Source organism: Dermacentor andersoni, chromosome 2 (genome assembly GCF_023375885.2).
Source record: "Dermacentor andersoni chromosome 2, qqDerAnde1_hic_scaffold, whole genome shotgun sequence".
Taxonomy (NCBI): Eukaryota; Metazoa; Arthropoda; class Arachnida; order Ixodida; family Ixodidae; genus Dermacentor; species Dermacentor andersoni.
This window is the reverse complement of record NC_092815.1, coordinates 81,993,793-82,016,569: the sequence shown is the minus strand read 5'-3', so window position 1 is coordinate 82,016,569 and position 22,777 is coordinate 81,993,793. Positions and strand designations below refer to the sequence as shown.

Genomic DNA, 22,777 nt, shown 5'->3' with positions numbered 1-22,777 from the left:
TAGGCGCTTGCCACGGCAACTTCCCAACGATACTCGCCCTCCCATGTCATGTGAAAATACTGTCACCTACTCAATTTCTTCTACCGGTGCCAGCAAATCTAGTGGCGGGTCTTTGCAAATTGCATTCACAGCTATTGCTGCCAATCCTGTTGCGATAAACATCTTCACCCATCCATTCCACAGCACGTTTGGCGTAAATCCTGTTGGAAGCGTACTGCACACTTTTAATAAGCACTAACCCAAACATGCCATTGTTTGCTGCTGCATGCAGCGCCAAGTGAGCATCATGTTTCGCTTTGGTGGCATCGTAGGCATCAAATTTTGGCGTTGCACGCCAGCTTGATTTCATTTCTATTTCGCATTGCCGTCTTAATTAAAACACTACGCAATATGAGAATGACAACATGCGTCTCTGGTCGCTGGCACCGCTAGTGGGCACGTAAAAGTTCTCGCGAAAATTCTGTGTTTGAAAAAGCTGCGGACTCGGGCTGAATTTGAGGAGCGCAAGCGTAAGCTTGCTGCAAATGGGACAATGCGCACCAGGGCTGCTCTGGCCCCACCAGCTCTGCGTGCGTCGGCATCTCGTGCTGCAGCAATTTGCACAACATGTGACGTTACGTAGATGTCAACTACAGCAGAGTCTGTCAAATTTTTAGGGACTGTTTATCATATGTTTTCCCAGTTAGTCCATATTTTCTTGCATTTCTTTCCAGAATGTGTGAATGAGCTTCTATTGTATTGCAGTAGACACTGTTTCAGATGAACACAAAGCAGTGTTGGAAATTTGTCTTGTCGAATGTTCAGCCTAGCAGAGGTGGGATACAGTCGCCGACTGTTTATTCGGACCTCACAGGGCTGCGGAAATGTCCGAATAAACCGGTGTCCGGAAAACTAGATTAAGAAAAAAAAATGAAATCCCTTATTTCCACGCACTTATTCGGGCTCGGCAGTAGGCTTGAAGAAATCGTGAATGCGCCGTTGCACGCTGTTCCGTTTACGCGCAATCAGATAAGCCTGAATCTCTGAGAGGGTCGTACGGTCGCTATAGGCGGCTGAAAGCACAGTCACAGCTTGTACACGCTCCGCATGCGATGGCAGCGTAGCACATGGTGCATTATCTTCCGACTCAAGAGTCATCGTCCGGCGGTGCAGCAGAAACCTGACTAATGATCTCGCTGTCGTCGAGTTCTGCGCATGTCAGCACAGCAGTGTCAGCACCTGTGAAACTGTCAAATGAGACGGTGTCCGAAATCGCAATGCAACCACTGCGCAGGTCTCGGCAGAACATTTTCCGCGTCAGTAGGGTGCACATCGGAAGGCGACAAATCTTAGGCCTCCTGACACCCGCTTGCCGGCATTCCCCAGCGCAGTCTGCGCGGGCAGTGTCGGTGCTATAAGACACTTGACGCGATGTTTCTGTATGCCGCGTTGGATCACCGGAACCTAGACACAGCACACAAAGCAAGCACCACCATGCCGACACCAGTCGCACAAACGAAAAACGTGGCCTACTCGCAGCGTCGTGCACGAAGAAACAAATCAGCTGCTGGATTGTCTTGACATGGCTTACTAAGCTGAAACCGGAACTGCTGTAGGGCCACTCTATTGAACCAGGCGACCAGGCAGAAACGATGATGATGAGCGGGGATTTGCAGTAGCGCCACTTTGTGGGGCAGCAAGGAGGCTCCGTTCAAAACAAAAATGGCGTTGAGCAAGTCGAACCATGCACCGGTCAGAATCGGTGCATGGTGCTCTCGATCGAGTTGGCTCAAGGAGCGTACGAAAAATCAGATGAGAGGTTGCAAGGTGTCCGAACTTTCGGCAGTTGTTATACATTATGGTCTATGGGGAGAATGGCAGTGCCGCGAAGCAGACCGAATAATCGAGCATGTCCGAATTTTTGGAGTCCGGAAAATCGGTCGGCGACTGTATATCTATGGTAAAGTAAACAACTGTTCAGCTTGTCAGAGAACTTACCTTAACAGAATTTTAACACCATGGAGCAAGAAACATTTTGTTGAAGAAAGCTCCACTCTCTAGCACGGCCAGACAAGATAACAAGCACTTTGGTGAATTCTGAGCAGCTGCATGTGTGTCTGTAGAACCTTGCTGCCATAGATTGCACTCTGCTAGAATGCCCTGATATCGACATATTTTGGCCATCATTTTATTCTTCAATGCCTAAGGCATCTTCTTACTAGTAGTTAGTCACAGTTCCGGCATTTGCTTCCTTTGCCCTCATAAATACTTCATAATAAAAAACGAAAAAAAAAACAACAACTTGCCCATCAAGAAATACCACCTTGCCATTTCAGTGAAGTGTAGCATGGTTGAACACTGAGCGAGTGTAATTGGTTGTTGCATTGTTGTTCAAGGCTTCAGAGATATGTAAAGTGTGGTAAGCTGTTAAAGGGAACGCTCTAATGTGAACACTGCTAGTGCTGACTGATGCTATGTCAACACTAGCAGTGCTGACAAACCTGTGCACTGCACAGGTTTGTAGAAAGGTGCCAGAGCCACCAATCAAGTATGATCTTCTTCAAAGTTGAGTGATTGTAGACTTACCGGAAGAGAAATTTTTCACATGTGCTTTACACACATGCGTTTCTTCCCTTTAACAGTGGACCACAGCGCACATGCGCTGAAAGTTTTTGTGTATACGTACAGATTTTACAGACCCTGCTTTCATTGTTGTTTTGTTGGGGACCTTCTGTTATGTCTTACTAACATTGTGAAAAAAAAAATCCTTCTTGCAGACGAAACCCAGAGGTTCCCAATGGGCTTCTTTACTCTTCGACAAATCCGGAGTATGTCAGCTCAGGTAGGTACTAAAAATAGTTGTCAAAATATTTAGCAAAGCTTTTGTGCTGCTGACATTGTAAGTCCTTTGTTGCGACTAAAGTATTACCATAGGTACTATGTGATCTATATATGTAGAAGGCCGTAATAACCACAGAATGCACGAAGAGCAAATCAAGTGTGTGTCTAGTGAATAGTGTGCAGGCTACAGTAAGCATTTCTACTGCATGCATCAAAAGGTTTAATTCAATTTATGGAAAATAAAATGAAAATTGTGCGACAGAAAGGTAGCCAGTGTTGCCGTTTGCTCTTTCACTAATATTTGTTGCGGCAGCACACTAAACGAAGTTTAATTTGAATCTCTCATTTTGTCTGCTTTCTTGCTTGTCTTGATGTCTAGTTGAATGTAAGATAATGAATGAAAAGATGCCAGTCATCTGGATCACTAAGTTGACTCTAGTTATAACCCCTGGAGATAGCAACCAAAAAAGACAGTATTATGAACTACTAGGCATGATTTATCGGGAGCGCAGCTCATTCCACTGCTGCGAGGGAAAGTTTCAACAACGGTCGCTGCTTCTTGCAGGATTTGTTCTTTTTGTCCTAACGAGCCGCTGGTTGCCCATAGGGTAATATCATCTGCATATAACACGTACCCCAGCCCGGGTATGACGTCGAGTGTTTTAGACGCTTAGCCAAAACCCTCGATGTCATACCCGGGCTGGGGTACGCGTTATATGCAGACCATATTACCCTATGGGCAACCAGCAGCTCGTTAGGACAAAAAGAACAAATCCTGCAAGGAGCAGCGACCGTTGTTGAAACCTTCGCTCGCAGCAGCAGAATGAGCTGCGCTCCCGATAAATCAAAATTTATCAGGATCCGAGGTCGAGGCTGTCAAACGCACAAGCCGGTCAACCTCTTTCTAGGAGACAGCCAGATAAGGGAGGTCCAGAAAATGCGAGTCCTCGGACTGTGGCTGCAAAGCAACAAACAAGTCGACCACACCATTAAAACCCTTAGGACTATGGTGAAATAGATCTCCCATATGACTCGTAGAGTAACTTATCACCGAAAAGGTTTCAAGGAAACAGAGACGATCCGGTTCATTCAGGCTTTTGTGCTAAGTCGTTTCACATATAGCCTCCCTTTCCAGGACCCCATGAAAACAGAACTAAAGGCCCTAGATGCGTTGATCAGAACGTCATACAAAGCGGCTCTCGGCCTACCACAGGGAACCTCTACTGAACGCCTGCTGGCCCTTGGGATTCACAATCTGCGAGGAGCTACGGGCAGCGACGCTCATACGCTCATATCTCAACGGGAGAGGCTTAGCTTAACCTCCTCTGGCAGAAAATTACTTTGCCACGTAAACTACCCTACTCATCCACAGTATGCGGGAGAAGAACTCGAATCTCTACCCAAAGTCCTTCATGAAAGGATCATAGTAGCCCCAATCCCTAAAAACATGAGTCCGAAATACCACCGGGGTCATAGAAGTGCTCGAGCTCGAAAGTTAATGCAGCAGTTCGGTGGAAACCCGGATACAGTCTACACAGATGTCGCTCAATGTGGTGCTTACAAGTACGCCCTCGCAGTAGTAGGAGCGGCTGCAGATCAAGGGCTTGTGACTTGCGCCACGGCTAGAGTTGCATCTGCAAATACCGCAGAAGCTTTAGCCATCGCGCTAGCTATTAAAACTAAGGACGCTCTGGGACAATCGTCGATAACTCTTACAGATTTCCAAGTCGCATGTAGACTCTTCCTCACCGGGAGGCTACCACACAGCACCACTCACCTATTAGGATCCAACCTAACGCAGAAACACATGATCATCTGGTGCCCGGGTCACGCAAGACTCGAGGGTAATGAGAGAGCGGACGGCACAGCTCGTGCTTTTGTCAACCGAGCGGCCGACCACTCTGACGAAAACCCCTTCTTACCACAAGACATCCTTGAGCACCAACGGCGCAAGCGAAGAAAGTACAGTCCACCACACCCTGACCTATCCAGGCGGGACTCTTATGACTTAGACGAGACACAAGACGAGAGGACGACACCACAAGCGCTGGTGCTGAATACAGACGCACACATTTCCAAACCTTTATTTGAAACATGCCATTCACCCAACGCTGTACAGCATTCACTGTCCTTGGTGCGGAGGCTGGCCAACTCTCGCCCACATTGCGTAGGATTGCCAGAACAGGCCACCCAAAATTAATACACCAAAAATAGCCGGCAAACTTTCCAGGAGGAAGCAGTGGGAGACTTGACTCGCCAGCGAGGATCGGGAGATGCAACTAGCGCTCCTCGACCAGGTACGGCGAACCACTCAAGCCAGTGGGGCCCTGGACTAGGGGCTCCACCCACTCGCTTTCTGCACTTTTTCTTTAATAATCGTTTTGATATATAGGCATGAAAATAAAAAATTCAGGTAATACAGTAAATATGCAAGCAAGATGGCTTGAGTAAAGATAAATGAATTATGAGTGCGTACATAAATATATTTTGAGTAAAAGTCAGTACATAGTGGCACTTAGAGTTATAACCAAATGCATTAGCTGCTGTGCATGTTAACACAGTCAGTGGCAGGTCACATAACAAATTCCTGATATATGGAGCATGGTCTTAAGTACCAGCACTGACTTCACAAAACAAAAGGCTGAAGAAGGGCGAGACCCACCAAGTGCTACACAACTTTCAAATAAAGTGTATTGGAAGAAACAAGAAGCTTTCGTACACAAAAACACAGAATCAGCCAGAAAGCGCCGCGATATATACATTATCATGGGGTTTGCCTAAAATCCATCTCTTCTTTCAACACTGTTACCGACGTCTGGCTTTCGCACATGTCACCATTGCAACGTACAGGGTCCTGAATATTTGGCTGCGCTTATTTAAAAAAAAAAAAAAAGTTTGCGCTCGCTGTTGCACTATTCTTGCTGAAATTTTGCAGAACGATCGAATTTTGGCGTCGACTTCGTTTAGTATAACACTTGGCACGATTAGTCACATGTTTTTTAAAACAAAAATGAGAAACGGTTTTCGTCTGTGGGAAAACTGGCATCTGAAAAGCAGGCCCTAGCACCGACTTGTGTCGCCACCTGCCATCATCTGCAGAAAGCAGCGTTTCAGAGGGGGCTGCCGCATGTTGCCCACTCCTGGAACAGGCGACTGCCCTCCCTGAAATGTGACTTTCTGCAGATGACGACAGGTGGCGACATAAGTTTATGCTTGCACCGCCACGACAGCAGCTCACATCCCCATAAGTGCAGCGAAATTTCCAATTTTTTCCTAGAAACCAGGCAATTAATTAACTGTGCCAATCGTTATACTAAACGAAGTCGATGCCAAAATGCGACCGTTCTGGAACATTTAAGCAAGAACAGGGCAGCGGTGAGCACAAAACCTTTTTTTGAACACGCACAGCCAAATATTCAGGACCTTGTATGCAATATGCCTTGGCTATCTCCCATGTCTTCGTGTCATGATGCCTAACAACAGTGTGGTTCTTTGAAACTGTGATTGGCATTCACATGTGGTGCAATGCTGGACCAGATATGGACAAGGTGGGCGTCTTAAAGAATAGCTGTGTTCCCGTAATCACATGTTTAGACAGTGCCCAGCTTGGCTGATATAAACCAACTGTATCAGACCAGCAATGCTTGTTTTGTGATTGTCCATTATAACGTGGCGTGAGTGAGACATTCACTCATCTTCCCTGCTCTCCCTCTGCAGTGTATGAACCCGATGAATGGGAAGTGCCTCGCGAGTCCATTCAGGTGGTGAAAGCACTGGGCCAGGGCTCCTTTGGCATGGTCTACGAAGGAATTATCTACAACTTGAAACCAGACAAACCAGAAACGAGGTGTGCCATAAAGGTGAGCATCCTTTGCTCCTCTACACGCCATGCTCTTAAAGCAGTGTTTTCAGAGGCAAATATATCTGTCAAATTGGAAGTTCAACTGCAGTAGTGGGTAACATGAGACTGTTTTCGAGTGACACTGAGGCAAATGTTGATTACTTGCTCAAAGGAAAGTTCATTGAGTAATATGTCACCTGTTTTGGTGACTGCTGTATAATAACCTCGTGTGGCCACCATTTACACAATATGAGCATTCTTTGAAGGCCCATCTGTAGGCAGGCTGTAGGTGGAACGCCGTGAAATGAGGCTTTCCTAGGTCTGCATTAATGCTATCAGGGTTCCTCAGAAAGAAGAATGTTTGGGAGTCCTTGAGATATACATGTAATTGCACATGCTGTGTTCAGGTAAATGCTCAGCGGCATTCTGCCAGACGATGGCATGTTCTTAACCTGGGCCCATATTCTCAGCCAATCACCCCCTTTTGATGACGCTTTCACTTCTGGGTGACATGACGTCCGGTCTGCTCTTGGTGCAAAGATGAAAGTGGTTGGGCATCTGCAAAGATGGACTTGTAACCCCACCTTTTGTTCCATTGCCTCGTTTCCAGACGGTCAATGAAAGTGCCACGATGCGTGAACGAATAGAATTCCTCCAGGAGGCATCTGTGATGAAGTGAGTACAGCTATCTTTGCTGCACTTGCTGCTACTTTCTTACATCAACATGTGCATGTAAAACCACTCATTGCGAGAATTTTCTAGCACCATACTCAAGTGACCTAAAGCATATGGCATGGAGATTCTCTATACAATGATAATGCATAAAGATCAAGTCCTCAATGAGATCTATGTAGCATCTTCACTCCCTAGAGGCAAATAAGATGTGTTACCACATTTCCTAATTAGCTTAAAAGTTATTACGGCGGTAGCTGTTATGAGCTCACTCCACTAATATATTCGATGTTTGCCTCTGGCACCAATTTTTGCCACAGGGATCCCGAAGTGTTTCGCAAGAACTCCAGGTTCGAACTCTGGTCCTATAGAGTGGCATTTAGACGTTTTATCTCTTAGACACTGTGCTGATAAGAGTATGGCACCTAGAGAGCAGTCACACTGTCAGCTGTCATAATTGGTTGATGCAACAGCTCCTCAGCTTACCTATAAACCAGCACCAAAGTGAAAGAACTTAAAGGGCTCCTCAAACGGTTCGGACAAATTCTGTAGACGCATAGGGTACAGCTAAAGTTAATCATCCGCACCACAATTTGTGTGAAGCGCCTCATATTAAGAGAGCTACGGACAGTTACAAGTTATCCTCCTCCATAGCCATGCATTTTCTCCTCAATTCTTTCGCCAAGTGGTCGGGGCTAAGCTCCACCTTCACTGGCTCTATGTCATGATGACACATCGTGTCGTCCACATCGGATTGTCTACGAGCAAGTGTGCGAAGCCTCTTCAACCTCTCCACCAGCTACTTGGCAGTCGACCCCACGGTGTAAGCAAGAGCTATGGAAGTCGCGTGTGTTGCGAGCATTCTGTCGCAGTGCCGAATGTGTCTGGTATTGCGGTAACCACAGGCGAGCTGGACGTTTCGATGGATGGGTGGAGGCTTACACTCAAGCTGAAGGAACTTCAACATAGACATACATGAGTGGCCTCATCGGTCTGTACGGTACAGCCACTTGGTGGCGCAGAGCTTAACCAGCCAAACAAAGAGCTAATATTGCTCTAACCAAGTGTAAAACATTTTAACTCTTTCGGGACCGCCCAAAAGAAGGCAATTCTGATACTTGCTAGAAAATATTTTTTTATTCAATGAAATTTTTGCACTATCTTGTTGACATATGCATCAAAATGAAGCTAAGTGATTGGACTTTTATTGTAGAAAAATTGAAATGACTAAATAGTATACATAACAGAAAAAAAATCTCAAAATGCAAATTTTTTCTTCAAGTAAACAAAAAAAAGTTGGAAATTGTTGCATATGAAAGTAAAAAGCAGCACTAAAAAAATTCCAGGATATACAAAATGTGCTAAAATACCTCTATGACAACTTTGAGGCAAAAAAACTTTGCAGGCTTATGTACATTTTTTTTGTGTGCGTGATTTCTCACACCACTGTTCACCCCTCACTTCTGTGCACCCTCTCTGTGCCACTCAAGGAAGCAGTTCCGCGAAGCATTGAAGCACAAATGTGCGTTGCAGTCACTGCAGAAAACAGTAGTCTTGACCTCATTCTTGGTTTGTCGATAGCAAAGTTTACAATTTTTGCGTCTCTTCACTTTTTGGGGCTTGTGAAGTGGAGGCTTTGCAGGTGGTGGTGGAGGAGCACGAGTTTGCTTGGCTCCTTCAAGATGAAGAAGCTGTTGCACCAGTTCCTCCCTGAAAGCTAAATGGTCAAAGGAAGCATTTCTGGCCAGCTCAGGGACGTCTGGATGTAATTTGCGATATTCTTGGAATAGTATGAAACTATTCACGCATGCTATGTCGATGCAGTGGAAGAAGAGAGCCTTCCACCAGCGGACACTGCGCATCAGTACATTGTAGTAGCCAATCATTTGATCTGATTTGTCTACTCCAATCATTCCAGAATTGTATTCGTGAATTAGCAAAGGCTTTGGGATAGAAATTTGGGTCCAGGTACTTCCACTTCTTTGTCTTCTTTTTGCAGTGACTGTCTCGTTGGCTGTGTGCATCGTGCTCATCATGTTCACTACGCGTCGGTCTTTCCATTGAAGAGAGAATTTCTTGGTCGCGCAACCATCTAATTTCACCTCGTTGAGCTTTCTTTTCCCAGCGCGTGTCTTTCAATTCAACAGGGAATCCGCGGCGGTCTTTTCGCGTAGTGCCGCAAGCCAATGTTTTCCGATCGAGGAGGTGACTGAACAGGTGTGTCGAGGTGTAAAAATTATCCATAAAAATTTTGTAGCCCTGATCAAAGTGTTCTGCACACAGCTGGCAAACTACATCGAAAGCCAACCCGTGGGGCCCTGGCTGCTCGCGCTTGCCTGTGTATACAGCAAACTGCACTGTATACCCGGTGACCGGGTCTGCAAGAACCCAAAGCTTATAGCCCCACTTGGTCACTTTATCCTTGATGTACTGCCGTATCCCTGATCTCCCTTTCGACTTCACCATACGCTCATCCACAGAGAGGTCTCGATGAGGCTGAAATAGCTTTGCCGACACTTTATTCATGTGCTGCAGAAGCCACCACACGAAGCGAAGCTTTCCTTTTGACATCTGAGTTACATCGTCCAAGTCGGCGACATGTAGCATCGCAAGCAGTGCTATGAAGCGACGCCGCGGCATAATTCGTGGTGGCAGCAGACCACTATAGATGCTTCCCACATTCCAGTAAAGCTTGATTCGCGGTGCTTTCAAGATGCCCATGTAGATTATGAGGCCAATGAACTTTCTCATTTCACTTGTAGTGACCTCTTCCCAAGACCCATCGGGACGGGCATGAGTGGGCTTCTCCAAGATCTTCGTGTAGGCATATTTATTGGTGTTCTCGCAAACAGTCTGGATAACATCGGCCGAGAAAAAAAGGAAAAAGAAGTCCAGGGCGGTGAGGAATCTCTTTGTGGTGCTTCGGAGTGCCACACCCACATCTTCGGTCAGATGCACACCAGGTTCCCGCTTGGGAGAAAACTGAATACGCTTCTGCCGCAGGGGCAGGACGTCGTTCCCATAGGTTGTGGAAACCCTACCAAACACAGAAAAAAATTGAGAACATATAGTGATCCCGTGTAAATACTCACGAGCGGGCAGAAAGCGAAACTAAATACTCACCTTCGGACACTAGTTGACGGTCCAGGTGATTGCGACGCTGAATCACTCTCTGAACTGAAATCAGAGCTCGAGAATTCATCTTCGGCCTCTTCGCTACTCGTTGTATCAGAAAAATCCGCAGTTGAAACAGCTGAATCGCGCGACAGACGCTTCTTTCTTCGCGCGGCCTGACGCGATGTCGACGCCATGCTTCTCAATCTCCGCCGTCGCCGCGCCCAAGATTAAAATCTCTCCTACGTCGCCGCCTGCCGCGAGAGAGGCGAATTGCACGAAAACAAAAACTAGAGATGTGAAACGACCCCACTAGATGGCGACACGGGTTCCACCGCGAAAACTTCGCGTTTGAGAGCGCGCGCAATTCGATCGTGCATTTTTGCACGATATCCGGACCGCGGTCCCGAAAGAGTTAAACATATACAAAAACGTTTTAATGACTATGCTCCTGCGGAAAATTTACACCAGCAGGAAAGAAGAATAAACGTCGTTACTGCTACTGTGTTTGGTTGAGCTCTGTGCCACCAGGTGGCTGCACAGTGCAGACCATTCGCATTTGTGCTTCTGCTTATCCCATGAAACGGTACGGCTTGCATTTACCCGAATACCGTGCTGACGTTCCGTGAGTACGGTAGTAGTAGTAATCCTGCGGTATAAAGAGACGGCCACAAATGCACAAATCCTGGTGCTGATCGGATAGTGACAGTCCAATGCACTGCAGCCACTCCGCTCGTCTGCTGCCTTGCAGAGGGACACGATGTCACAACTTGACATATTGTCAGTCGCTTCGTTTGCAGCCCACAATGCAACAAAGGCGAATCATGGTGCTCGCGAAAAGACCGAGACCGACACTGACCGCGAAGCTCTCGTCAACACGGAGCACATTGTAACATAAGCCGACGGCACTTGCTTTGTGCCTGAAGTGTTTAAGTGTAGTGAGAAATTGTTCTAGTGCATTCTCTTTCTGTTACTTTCTTTTTATAGAACCAAGTTAACTAACATTCCAACTATTACGAACATCTGTTCACTATTAAGTTGGAAAAGTTATCGATGACGTGCCCTGGGCAGCCAATCAGATAGCTCGCCCCACTAGCATCATTAGGGCAATTTATGTGAAATGGTTAGGGATGGCTGAAAATTCAGCCGAGCGGTATGCTGCGTTCGGCAGCAATGTACATCTTTAAAACCTTATAATAAATTACACTCTTTACGTGGAGCACTTAGATTCGTCAATTAATGATCAGAAGGACCTACTCTAGCGACTCAATACTTTTGTATAAAATCGTCAAAATCGTTTCAGGGTTCCTTTAACCCTTTCGCTGTCACGGACGTACCGGTACGTCATCGCGCTTCCCCCCCACAGTGTCACTGACGTACCGGTACGTTCTCTATCGCGCGTTCAAAATTTCGCGCCTGAGCGCAAAGCTGGCGCTCCCGGACATGGCCACGCCATCTGTTGACTCTTCCTACAAGTTCGTATTTTCGCCCCGACCTGTGTTAATACATGTATTGAAGAGTACGGTGCGACTGCCACGCCCTCCTCTCTTTTTGCTGAGTGGCGCGGTGGCTCCGCATTCGTTGGATCATGCGTCGCGCGCGTGTGGTTATGGGTTCAAGGGTTGTTCTGCCATCTCCGCTGGTTTGAAGGTTTTTATTTTTCTTCTGTTGGTGCGTCTGCTACAGCGCGTCAAGTTCAGGCGCACGCGTCGCCGTTGCCTCTCCGAAAAGGGTGACTCGATTGCTGCTTTCGCTCTCTTGCCGCACCCTCGCTTCCGACTTGCAGCAGTAAACGTAAAGCCCTTCAAACTTTGTTTTAGCCTTTTTCCATCTGCCTCTTCTTGATCACGCAACGTCCCATTTATCTCCGTTGCGCGGGCGACTGAAAGCGCATCCTCCCTGCGCGCGGTTACTTTCGGATAGCTGAGCGGCGCGAGACCTTCGTCTGTTCATTGGAGCGGTGGCTCTTACGATTCAGAATATGAGCCGAGCTCGGATTTGGACTTGGACAGCGTCTAACGCGACGAAGAGATGAGTTCCGCATCGTCAGATTCGGATGTTGAACGAATGTTATAGTCAGGCTGATGATGATGATGATGTTTACTAATAACAGCTGCAGAACATTGAAATGTGCATATTGCATTGACTATGTTATTTGTATACCAATCATAATCAAAAATAAATTGCTATGTTCATTCCCTGTTATGCTCGTTCCCTGAAACCAAGCCGACACTGGGGGTGCGTCACGGCCAGAAAGGTCCGACAGCGAAAGGGTTAAGAGCAGAACGTGATAGCATTCAAGTTCCCCGCCTTCTTCTCACGCTTCCTGGCAACTGCAGTGTATGTAACAGTAATGTTTACTGGGAAACGCTCGTGGTGAACGCTATGCACGAAGGTGGGCTTTCTGGTAGAAACGTGGCCTCTTGTGTGGACCGTGATGCGGTGGAGGTGAGCGCCGTGTGGAAGTGTTTCAAGGAAGTGTTTCAAGGAAGTGGGCGCGCCGCTGCATGGATTTTGAGATATTAACGCGCCGACGCGCGCAAATGGCAGATGCCGTCGGTGGTCTATGAGTTGTAGAAACGCTGGAAAAGCGGTTTGTTTGAGTTTTCATGTAACAGAATTATGTTTTCTCATATATTCACATTACAATCTGAGAGCTATCATGTCTGTAGGTTGTGTGCAAATCATATGATTTTCCTATGTATTTTAGCTTGAGAAATACAATTAGTTCAGTAAGTTCCTTACGCCGCGGGGGGGCCTGGGTATGGGTGGTTCGAAAATCTTTTTGCCGAACCGATGTCTGACGCTGACACCGGATTTTCTGCAATACGAGCTCCTTAATGCTATCACATTAAAACCTTTATTGACTCCACATGTGGTGTTTAAGTAAGGCATTTGATTCATCAGCACAGCAAACAGCACTTTATTCGCCTGCATTTTTCTGCTTTTATTGCCTCTGTAATGCAAACATTGCTTAAGTGTGCATAGTAATACTTGCCTGTGCCTGTTTTCAGGGCCTTCTGTTGCCAGCACGTCGTCAGACTACTAGGCGTGGTGTCTAAAGACCAGCCTGTGTTTGTCATAATGGAACTCATGTCCCACGGTGACCTGAAGAGCTACCTACGCTCACACAGGCCAGACAATGATGTGAGTACTGTCTCTTACGATGGTTGCTGGCTTGTGAAGAACCATGCTTTGCCGCTGCTAGTCATAGCAGCTGAACCATGCCAACGTTCAGGTGCTTTATGTTGGGTTGCACACGTTGTGAGCTCATCGTGTGCTAGATGTGCTTCATGTCAAATGTGTTCAGGTCACACATACTCTCCAAAAGCATGATGCAGACATCTATCAGAGGATGTCTTTAGGATGTGCAAAGTACAGTCTAACCTTGATATGCAGTGAAAGCTCGTTAATTCACAACTCATTAATTTGAAATTTTGGATAATTCGAAGTAGCCGCCATGGTCCATTCAACAATGTGTTGAAAGCAATATGTAACGCATCCCGCTAAGTCACACTGAAATCCGCACCGCCACCGATAATTCGAACTCTGCACCATCATGGATGGGCAGAGTGCTAGTGCTGCACGGGAGCACGTTGACAACGCTGGTGTCGCCGCGTCGTCAACGTTTTCCATCCATTTTGCTTTTTACAATCTGCAGTCCCTTGTTTAGGCCTGACTGGAGAAAGACACGTTCGCACCTGGCCAGCTATAGCCAAGGCCTCTGTTGCAGGTTGCTTCTCTCTCTCTCTCTCTCTCTCAAGAACTTAAAGATAAAAATGCAGACGTGGCACTGCCATTCTTTTTTACATTTTTACATATTTCTGTTACATCTTGTAGGCTATGCTCTTTCTTTACGAGGTGTTCCGCCGAGTAGCGGCACCAGGTAATGTCTGAAACATGGTGGCTGTGACATTTATCGGCGCTTGCAGTACCAAAAAGCATAGCCTTTGAGATTCGTGGCCATTACGCATACCCCAGCATTGCTGGGATATGTGTGTGGCCACTGCCTGTACATATAGGGGAACTCGGCAGCATGCAGCCGATGCAGCTATGAAAGTACGACAGAGACCAACATCACAGCAGGTTGTGGTGCATTTCGCGAGTGCATTTTAGAGCGTAGCTCTTGTTCCTGTGGCACAAAGGCGTGTTTATAGCCCAACGTTTTCGGCGCGCATCGCTTGCGTCCTGTCATGCTATGCTGCTTGCGCTGTGCCGGCCAAAATGCCGTCCCCTCTAGACTTCGACGCGCATGCCGTCGGCTGCTCTCCTCGGAGTGTGCGCAGAACGATCTCCAAGCTGCACACCGCTTTGAAGACTGAACGGCTGTCTGCGACCGTCAGCTAAGTGGCGTGGGCACCTCTTTTCTCCGCACCGTGCATTGTGGGGTGGCGCAGTCGGCGCAACAGACGCACGGATGAAGCGACAGCCATCTTGACGTCGGGCACGTCGGAGCGTGTTGGCTGCGTCTGGTTACGTTGGCTGCATTAGTGCTTCGAACATAAACATCGTTCTCACCATCGTGACGTAGCAAGTGCGTGCGCAAGCTCATGCTACGTCGGACTATATGTGCGCCTTAACCGGGAGATAATTTTCTCTGACTTTCATTTGAATTTTTTATGATAAGAATTTTCGTAGCATCCCCGCAGAATTCAAATTAACGAGCTTTTACTGTAAAAAACTGATATAATGTAATAAATAAAAAATTTGGTTGGCTTAGCTTTATTTGAATGGAGTACAGGTAAACCTCGATGTAATGAAATCGGTAAAATCAGCATTTTACTTTGTTGTATTGTAATTCAACCTTTTGTGCAAATCATTACAGTTGCCGATAAATTTTTATTACACGGAAGGGGCCGCAAAATTTTCCCAGTCATCAGGCAATCGGAAAAAGCTAATTTGAATGAGAAAAAAATTTATTTTGTTGAATTTGAGAGTTGGCGATGAAAAATGTGGTTTAAGGCCGTGTAGATGATATGCTCACATCAGTGGTATGAAGGGAAGCCAGTTATGCATTCGCATCCACTACGTCCCCGTGACTGATAGTGTCACCTGCAGAGGAACGACGCTATCACGAAAAGCACCGGCAGTGGGGAGTGAATGCTTTGCCTGCCTCGCCTTCAACACATCTCCGGAACTCGACAATACGCAACCACCAGTACTAAATGTACTGGAAGAAAGCCAAGCTGACAGCCATGCGTAGCCACGGCTGCGCTAGAAAAGGAGATGTGCACCAACCTGCCGCCAAGTCCTTCCCCCTCCTCGGATTTCCTCTGGTCCTCAAAGTAGTGAAATCAAATTAAATAAAAACGGGGAAACCCATACCTGCTGAGAAGCAATAACGAGTTAAAAGCCTCTGAAAACTAAAAAATTCACATGTTTGGGATGTCACCAGCATATTCATCAGCCCTTTCACCAGCGCTCTGAGGAACTGAAACTAGCAAAGCGGAGTAGATCTAGTATGCATTCGGTGTATGCAAATTTGGTGTATGCATTTGCTGCATTTTCGTCTATCTGGGCCGGTATTTTGTAGCGATGCCTTTTCCGATTCTATGCTTTTTCAGGCTTTTTGCGCTTGGAAGTGGTCAGAGCGACGGTCTCCCCACATTATCAACGGGATCAGGCGGCCGTGTGTGGTGGATGATAAGAATAGCATAGAATAAGGCATTGTCCACTGTTCGTGGCTAGTTGATCCTGTTAACATGTGTGAGGTGTCACTCTTACCACTGACAAAGCATGAAATGTGCCATGAGAAGGAATAGCATAATAGGCATTGCTAGAAAATCATGAGCATGGAATGTCTACGCCAAGGGCAAGCGCATGTGCGCTCGGCAACACGCATTGAAAAACCTGTGCCGTATTTATGAACGATCACTTTCCAAAGAGACTTTCATTTTCATGGGTATTTCACATGACTAGCACCAGACGTGTCGACGGGTGGCAGCATTTCCGCATAGTGATAAGATAGCATGTTCGGCATTGTGCCAAGAATGATGTCGCTTGTAGACACCAACAAGTCTTGCACTAGTCATATGAAAGATGGCATGCTTGGCACGGGTGCCAAGAAGGCCGTCGCTTGCAGATGCCAATGAGTCTTGCGCTAGTCTTGCGCTCTATGGTCAGGTACAACTTAAGTCTGCAGTGAAGCCCCGCCCTCACCCTCATAACCGCTAGCCACTGTTCCTCCGCGAGGCTGCAAATAGTTTGTACTTAAAACGTTCCCCGTTACCTAAATAAGGAGGCAACCACAAAAATAAAATTGTAAGCGTGTAATTGTATACGTTTTCACACATCCATTATAGTGGAACGGTGAAAGCCTATTTCTTTATTGAACCGAAATAAAATGCTTGCTTCGTTGCAACTATTTACTTTCAAGTTTCGCTTCATTTGGCATTGAAGTTTCGTGAGTAAAACAGGCTCAACAGGGAAGTGAATTGTACTGTGGTCTTTTGAAGAGTGAAGTGCTCAGGCTCCATACACTTTGTCTATGTGTGGTGCGCACCTCATCGCTTCCGTCGATGAAAAGACTCTTCAAAAATGGCAGACGCTCCGGATGTATCTGTACGACGCCATTTTGAAAACGTCACAGGATGATGACTTTGTTTACATCTGTGATTGGCTAGCTGAGTAACCCAGTGCCGCGCAGTCTGTGTGCCTTGATTGCCAACTGCTGTTTCTTTAGGTTGTGTCCTACTATAGTCACGTGACACTGAAGGTATCTCCGATAGTGACAATAGGAATTACGGCACATCTTCTTTGGCCACTTGTGGAATAAAGTCATTTGTTTTTGGCCGAATCAGGTATTTCGGACTCCCAATTTTTTGGATGTTTTTGGGCGTCCCCGTCAAGTCTGACTTATCTGTCAGCAATTGTATCTAATCTGGTAGCAAAAATGTCAAATACAGCCGCTGACTGATTTTTCAGACCTGCACCATTCCTGTGGCACCGCCCCCTACCCCAAGCACCAATTTATGATGGCAGATTAAGAATGATAATTAAGAATGCCACACAGTGTATCAGGCATGAACCACGCGTGCGATGCCGCAAACATGGCAGCCATGAACACATTCCCCGCCTTGTCAACTAGCATCAAACTGCAACTTTGGTTGCCGACTCCCGATGAAGTGGCCCAAGCAGTGTGGCCAGTGGAGTCATTGGTGATAAGCCATTGTGGCAAGCTAGCCGCCAATATGTTTGCACTCGCAGACCTTGTCGGTGATCGAACGTGATACCAGATGTACGGGCTGGACTGATGGCCACGAGTACAGATCCATGTGTGGTCCCCTCCGTGTCCAAAAAGTGTGCCAGAGTTGTGCCCTATTTGGCCGGAGGCTTGGCCTGGATGGACCGTAGTTGGCAAACCAGTGTACCGATCCCGCGAACAACACTTATTGCTTGGTTGTGATTACAAGCATACACATGCATGCTAGCGTGAAAAAAAATTAATATTCATGGTCGTGTATATGCAAAAGAAACACAAGCAGGGTGCCTCTGACAGGCCATCAAAAGGTCTCCAGTGGATTTTGATGACCCATCGATATCTTGCTGTGCCAATACGAAGCATGGGAACAACAATAAAATACATACATGCGCTCTGTACTTTGTAAAGAAGCTGCTTTCGTGTCAAATGCAACTTTGTTATAATGAGGTTCAGCTGTACTACATTTTTGTCATAGGACATAATCTAGTGCTTTAATGTGGATTTGTGTCCTTATGCAGGAAAAGGCCGCAAGGTTCGCTTGTTAAGTTTTTTCTTCAGTGCAAAGCAGTTATTTAACGGTGAGCAATAAACTAGCGTTGGTGGTTATGCGACATCACAGGAAATGCACACAGGAAGCTGAAGATGGCGTTCCCACCTGGTCTTCACTTTTACCTCCTTTTTTTGGCATACCATAAAATTGGAAAAGTGACTTGTTGGCTCTTTCAAAAGTGTAATCTCGCAGTCTGTCTTGTCTTGAAATTCTCTCAGCTCTTTACTTGGTTATACAACAATGTCGCACCAAATTGGAAGCTATTGTTGACATAAGCCAGCTGGGGGTATGGTAACGGGAACGCACGAGGCCTTGCACTAAGTCTCACTTTTGGAGCGGTTTTGATGAGTTGCTCATGTGCAGCCTTGAACACAGCCTCAAGTGCACAGAATGTGCCTCATAGCTTCCCTTTCAGTGCCGCATTATTGCTGGAATGCTATGCAGTTTAATGCGAATGATACAGATCTCTTAGGAGGGGCTCAAGGATTGATATCACCCTAAAACGTAAATATCTGAGAAATTAAGGGGGAACGTGGCAATGAAATGGCTGACTTGAAAATTTCAAATTTTTTTATTAATTCTTTTTTCCTCAACCCTAAGGCCTTCCCTTATGTCATGGTGAACTACTTGGAAGAAATACACAGCTGAATGTGAAAATTGCATGATTTTAGTGCATTGTCTTCAATGGGCATGAAAATTGGGCTTATATAGGTGGTATTCCACTGCTGATCGTGTGAGCGTGGCTTTCCATTGATGCAGCGCTACCATCTTGGTACCTCCATAAACACAAGAGATTGGATATTCAGATAGCTGCAACACCGTATTTCTCAACACAGCAATAAAAGTAGCAGCGAACATGAAAAGGGACAACTAGTGTCGCAATTCATTAATGGAGTCGCGTGGTGTGCAAGGAGCACTCGTATTGGCTGGCACGAACTTGAATCACTGGTGCGCTTGTTTCGTGCACTTCATGGGTTCTGAGGCTTGGTTATCTCAAGTGTCTTTCGTTGCTGGACCCTAGTTGCTGCATGATGTTGAGAAGGACATAATTTGCACAAGATAATGGATTCTGTTTACTTCTTTGCGGTGGCGAAGGTACTTCATATCGGCAATCTGATCGGTGCAAAGGTAGAAAAGTTTTGAGTTGTCATTGGGCGCCGAAGACGAAGGAAGGCGTGGAATACAGATTTAAGGCTACCCATAGAAGCGAATGCCGCCTATCTTGCTGCCTCTGCAAAATCAGGCTGCATGTCATTTCCAGCTCGAGGTAAAGTTGCCAGGTGTTTGAAAACAGCTTACAAGTTGCATGTTACTGCATAAAGCAAAAGCTTTTTGTGTCAAGGTAAAGAGATGTAGTTCGCCCTGGCAGCAGGAATTTGATTGGCATGGCAGCATAATTGTTTGTGTCATCCGCTGTCATGTGAAAAGCAGTTCACAACTTTAGAAAATCTAGCAAGTTGTAAGTCAATGGACTTGTGCCAGGACTTTTGAAAAGTTCGTGTAATCCCGAAATTGGTGTCAGGTGTGGTTGTATCACATAGATTCTACTGTGCAAGCAGTGGCCAATACAGACTGGATTTACTAACACTAACAAACTTATTTATTCTTACCGAGCTTGAGGTTTGATAATGAGGAAGACGGGACGTGTGCTGATAATGATCTGTATAGATAGAAAGATTTACGCGTGATAATGATACATACAGATGAGGAAGGTGGACGTAAGATATTGCATTCACAATACTTCATTGCATCCCGTTCCTCCTACTATTATTTCACCTGACAGCCTAATGACGAGACCACTCGACCGCGAGGCACTCCTCCCACGCTCAAGCAGATCCTCCAGATGGCAGCCGAGATAGCCGACGGCATGGCGTACCTGACAGCGAACAAGTTTGTGCACCGGGATTTGGCTGCTCGCAACTGCATGGTGGCGGAGGATCTGACCGTCAAGATTGGAGACTTTGGCATGACACGAGACATCTACGAGACGGACTACTACAGAAAGGGGGGCAAGGGCCTGCTTCCTGTGCGCTGGATGGCTCCTGAATCGCTCAAGGATGGAATCTTCACCAGCCACTCGGATGTCTGGTTAGTGGCTTGTACTGGTATTCTCACGAAATGAAATGCATCAATTTAGGCCTAGCTAATACGAGTACTTTCATTTCCGCCATCTCTAGTTCGTGCTACATTGATGCACTTTTGGTTCTTATGCTTAGCTATCGGTTCATGACACATCTGGCATCCATATGTGTATCATGAGAAGCCAACAAACACTGATGCCAAGGACAACATAAGGTAAATTACTTGTGCTTAATAAATCCGGCAACATTGATGCCTTCAGGGAGCATATGTGGGTTTATTGACCAGTTGCCTTCACCCAAAAAAGATGACATTCTCGTGACGTCTGTGGCAAAAAGGACGTTCCACGTCCGCCGCCAAGGTCTGTGAGTGGTGGCACTGGCTAAACTCCCAGGCTTCTACTAGTACACATAAATACCCAAGAAAGTGGATGGGGAAACAGCGCCGCGGTAGCTCAATTGGTAAAGCATCGCACGCGAAATGCGAAGGTTGTGGGTTCGGTTCCCACCTGCGGCAAGTTGTTTTTTCATCCGCTTTAATTTCCATTAATTTATTGTTTCTTTATTTCATTTATTAAGCACAAGTAATTTCCCCTATGTTGTCCTTGGTGTCAGTGTTTGTTGGCTTCTCATGATATGATTAATAAAAATCGGGCCCCTCGGTTAACCCCCTTTCTTCTCGTTTATCCATATGTGTAGTGACGTGACATCACAGTCTTGAGTAATTCCACTTGGTGAATGTTCTACTTTAAAATTTCCCTGTCCCATTTTCACTCCATGAATATAGTACCTGAAAGCTGGGTTTTATTCTTGCCTTGCTGATTCTGTTATTAGCCTTTCTGATATGATTTGGTTTGCAACTTGCTAAAAGCCTTAACAACAGAGTGATGTCATCGCACTCATGGTGTATATGCTCCTCTCCTGCTGGCATTACGATATGCCATTAGTACTTGCTGCTTTACTGCTGTACTTAGGCTGAAAATTTTTCTAGTATAATGCCAAGGTGCCAGTCGTATTGTGGGTTTTGCAAGTGGAACGATCGAAGAGAGGGGTATATTGGTGCAAGCGTGCCTCTTCAGCCTTACTTTTTATCTTTTTCCTGAATCTTAGAATTTTGAACTTATGACTTTATGCAGTAAACTTGTCATTTCCTATACAAACTTTTTCTAGCCATCATTTACGCTTGCCTGTTCTATAGTGGCAATGGCTATTTCCTTTTTAATAATCCAAACACTTGGTACTTGAGAGGTTTTGAATATGTTATTGCCAATGACCATCTTTGACATCATTGGAATTCTGTGGTGCCTGCAGGTCATACGGAGTTGTGCTGTGGGAAATGGCGACATTGGCCTCCCAGCCTTACCAAGGTTTGTCTAATGAGCAGGTTCTAAAGTATGTCATCAGCGGTGGCATCATGGAGAAGCCAGAAAACTGCCCTGAGAAACTGTAAGTGGGCTTATTCTGTTTTTTTCTTTTTCTCTCCTTTTTTCACCCAGTGGTATTATTCTTGTTTGTGGCTTTGTCATATTCGTTGTGCACGCCCAGCATCGGAGCACTGAACGCGACTGCTTCTCGGTTTGAATTTTCTAAAACAAATTTTGGGCCGCCAAGTAGAGGGGGCCTTTACAAGGGTGCAGCCCTTACACGAGTCTATACAGTAGTTGTTTGTTTGCTCATGCACTATCTAAAACAAATCGGCTGGGCATGATTTGACGTGCCTCGCTCTTTGAAGGTGTATTCTCGTGCGTTTCTTTTTTCTCTCTCTCACTGAACGCTGAGCAAGGTTTGCATTGACAACTGAAGAAACATTTTGAAAATTGTTTGTTTGGTTTATTGACCTCAAATTATAGATGTTTGTAAGCAGAACTAAAATGATGCTCATTTTGATTACTCCAGAAATGTAAAACATTGTTTGAAATGTCTTACAAAATTTTACACATTGGAAAAGCAAGGAAGATGCATTTTATTTCCTCAGCCATGTTCATTGCAATCTGAAGAAGAAGTAGAAACAAGACATCACTCCTTCCCTGACGATAGGTAAACGGCATTGGCCTGTCGTGCTTGGCCCAGCCATGACACGTATAAGGTCTGTCCGATTAGCCTGCGCCACTGAACCAGTTCAAGGAGGGGCACGAGAAGTTCAGGAATTGTGGTGCAGCTCAACTTTGGCGGTGCAGGCACAACACGACACTTGAAACGAATTCTGAGGTGAAGACACGGTGCAGGTGTTATGTTTTGTCCGCCTCAAGTGCATCATTTGCATCAGTTTGAGAGGTCCCAAACTGCAGGCATGGTTGGCTTCTGAAGTGTAAACACACCCTGCATTGCGTAGACACAGTGTACACATGTAAGCAGGGTGTCAACAGCGTTTACGACTGCCTGCTGCGTCGTCTGCTACACTGCTTATTTGTGCCTGCATCATGTCGGCACCGTCAGTAGGGAGGGTGTAGAAAAAATGGTCTCCAATCCACGCTTTGAATGTGGTTGGACAGCAGAGCTGT

The 22,777-nt window shown here is 46.1% G+C and overlaps 1 protein-coding gene across 3 annotated transcripts in view; it reads left to right on the top strand.

Annotated features, from left to right (window-relative positions):
- Positions 1–22,777, top strand: part of LOC126541752 (insulin-like growth factor 1 receptor) — a 239,561-nt gene that overhangs the window by 194,981 nt on the left and 21,803 nt on the right. For all 3 annotated transcript variants that reach the window (XM_050188677.2, XM_055076895.1, XM_050188678.2), the window contains exons 21-26: positions 2,757–2,821; positions 6,538–6,680; positions 7,272–7,336; positions 13,462–13,594; positions 19,982–20,286; positions 21,588–21,722. In XM_050188677.2, coding sequence (XP_050044634.1) covers positions 2,757–2,821; positions 6,538–6,680; positions 7,272–7,336; positions 13,462–13,594; positions 19,982–20,286; positions 21,588–21,722 — 846 coding nt within the window. The remainder of the gene's footprint in view (positions 1–2,756; positions 2,822–6,537; positions 6,681–7,271; positions 7,337–13,461; positions 13,595–19,981; positions 20,287–21,587; positions 21,723–22,777) is intronic.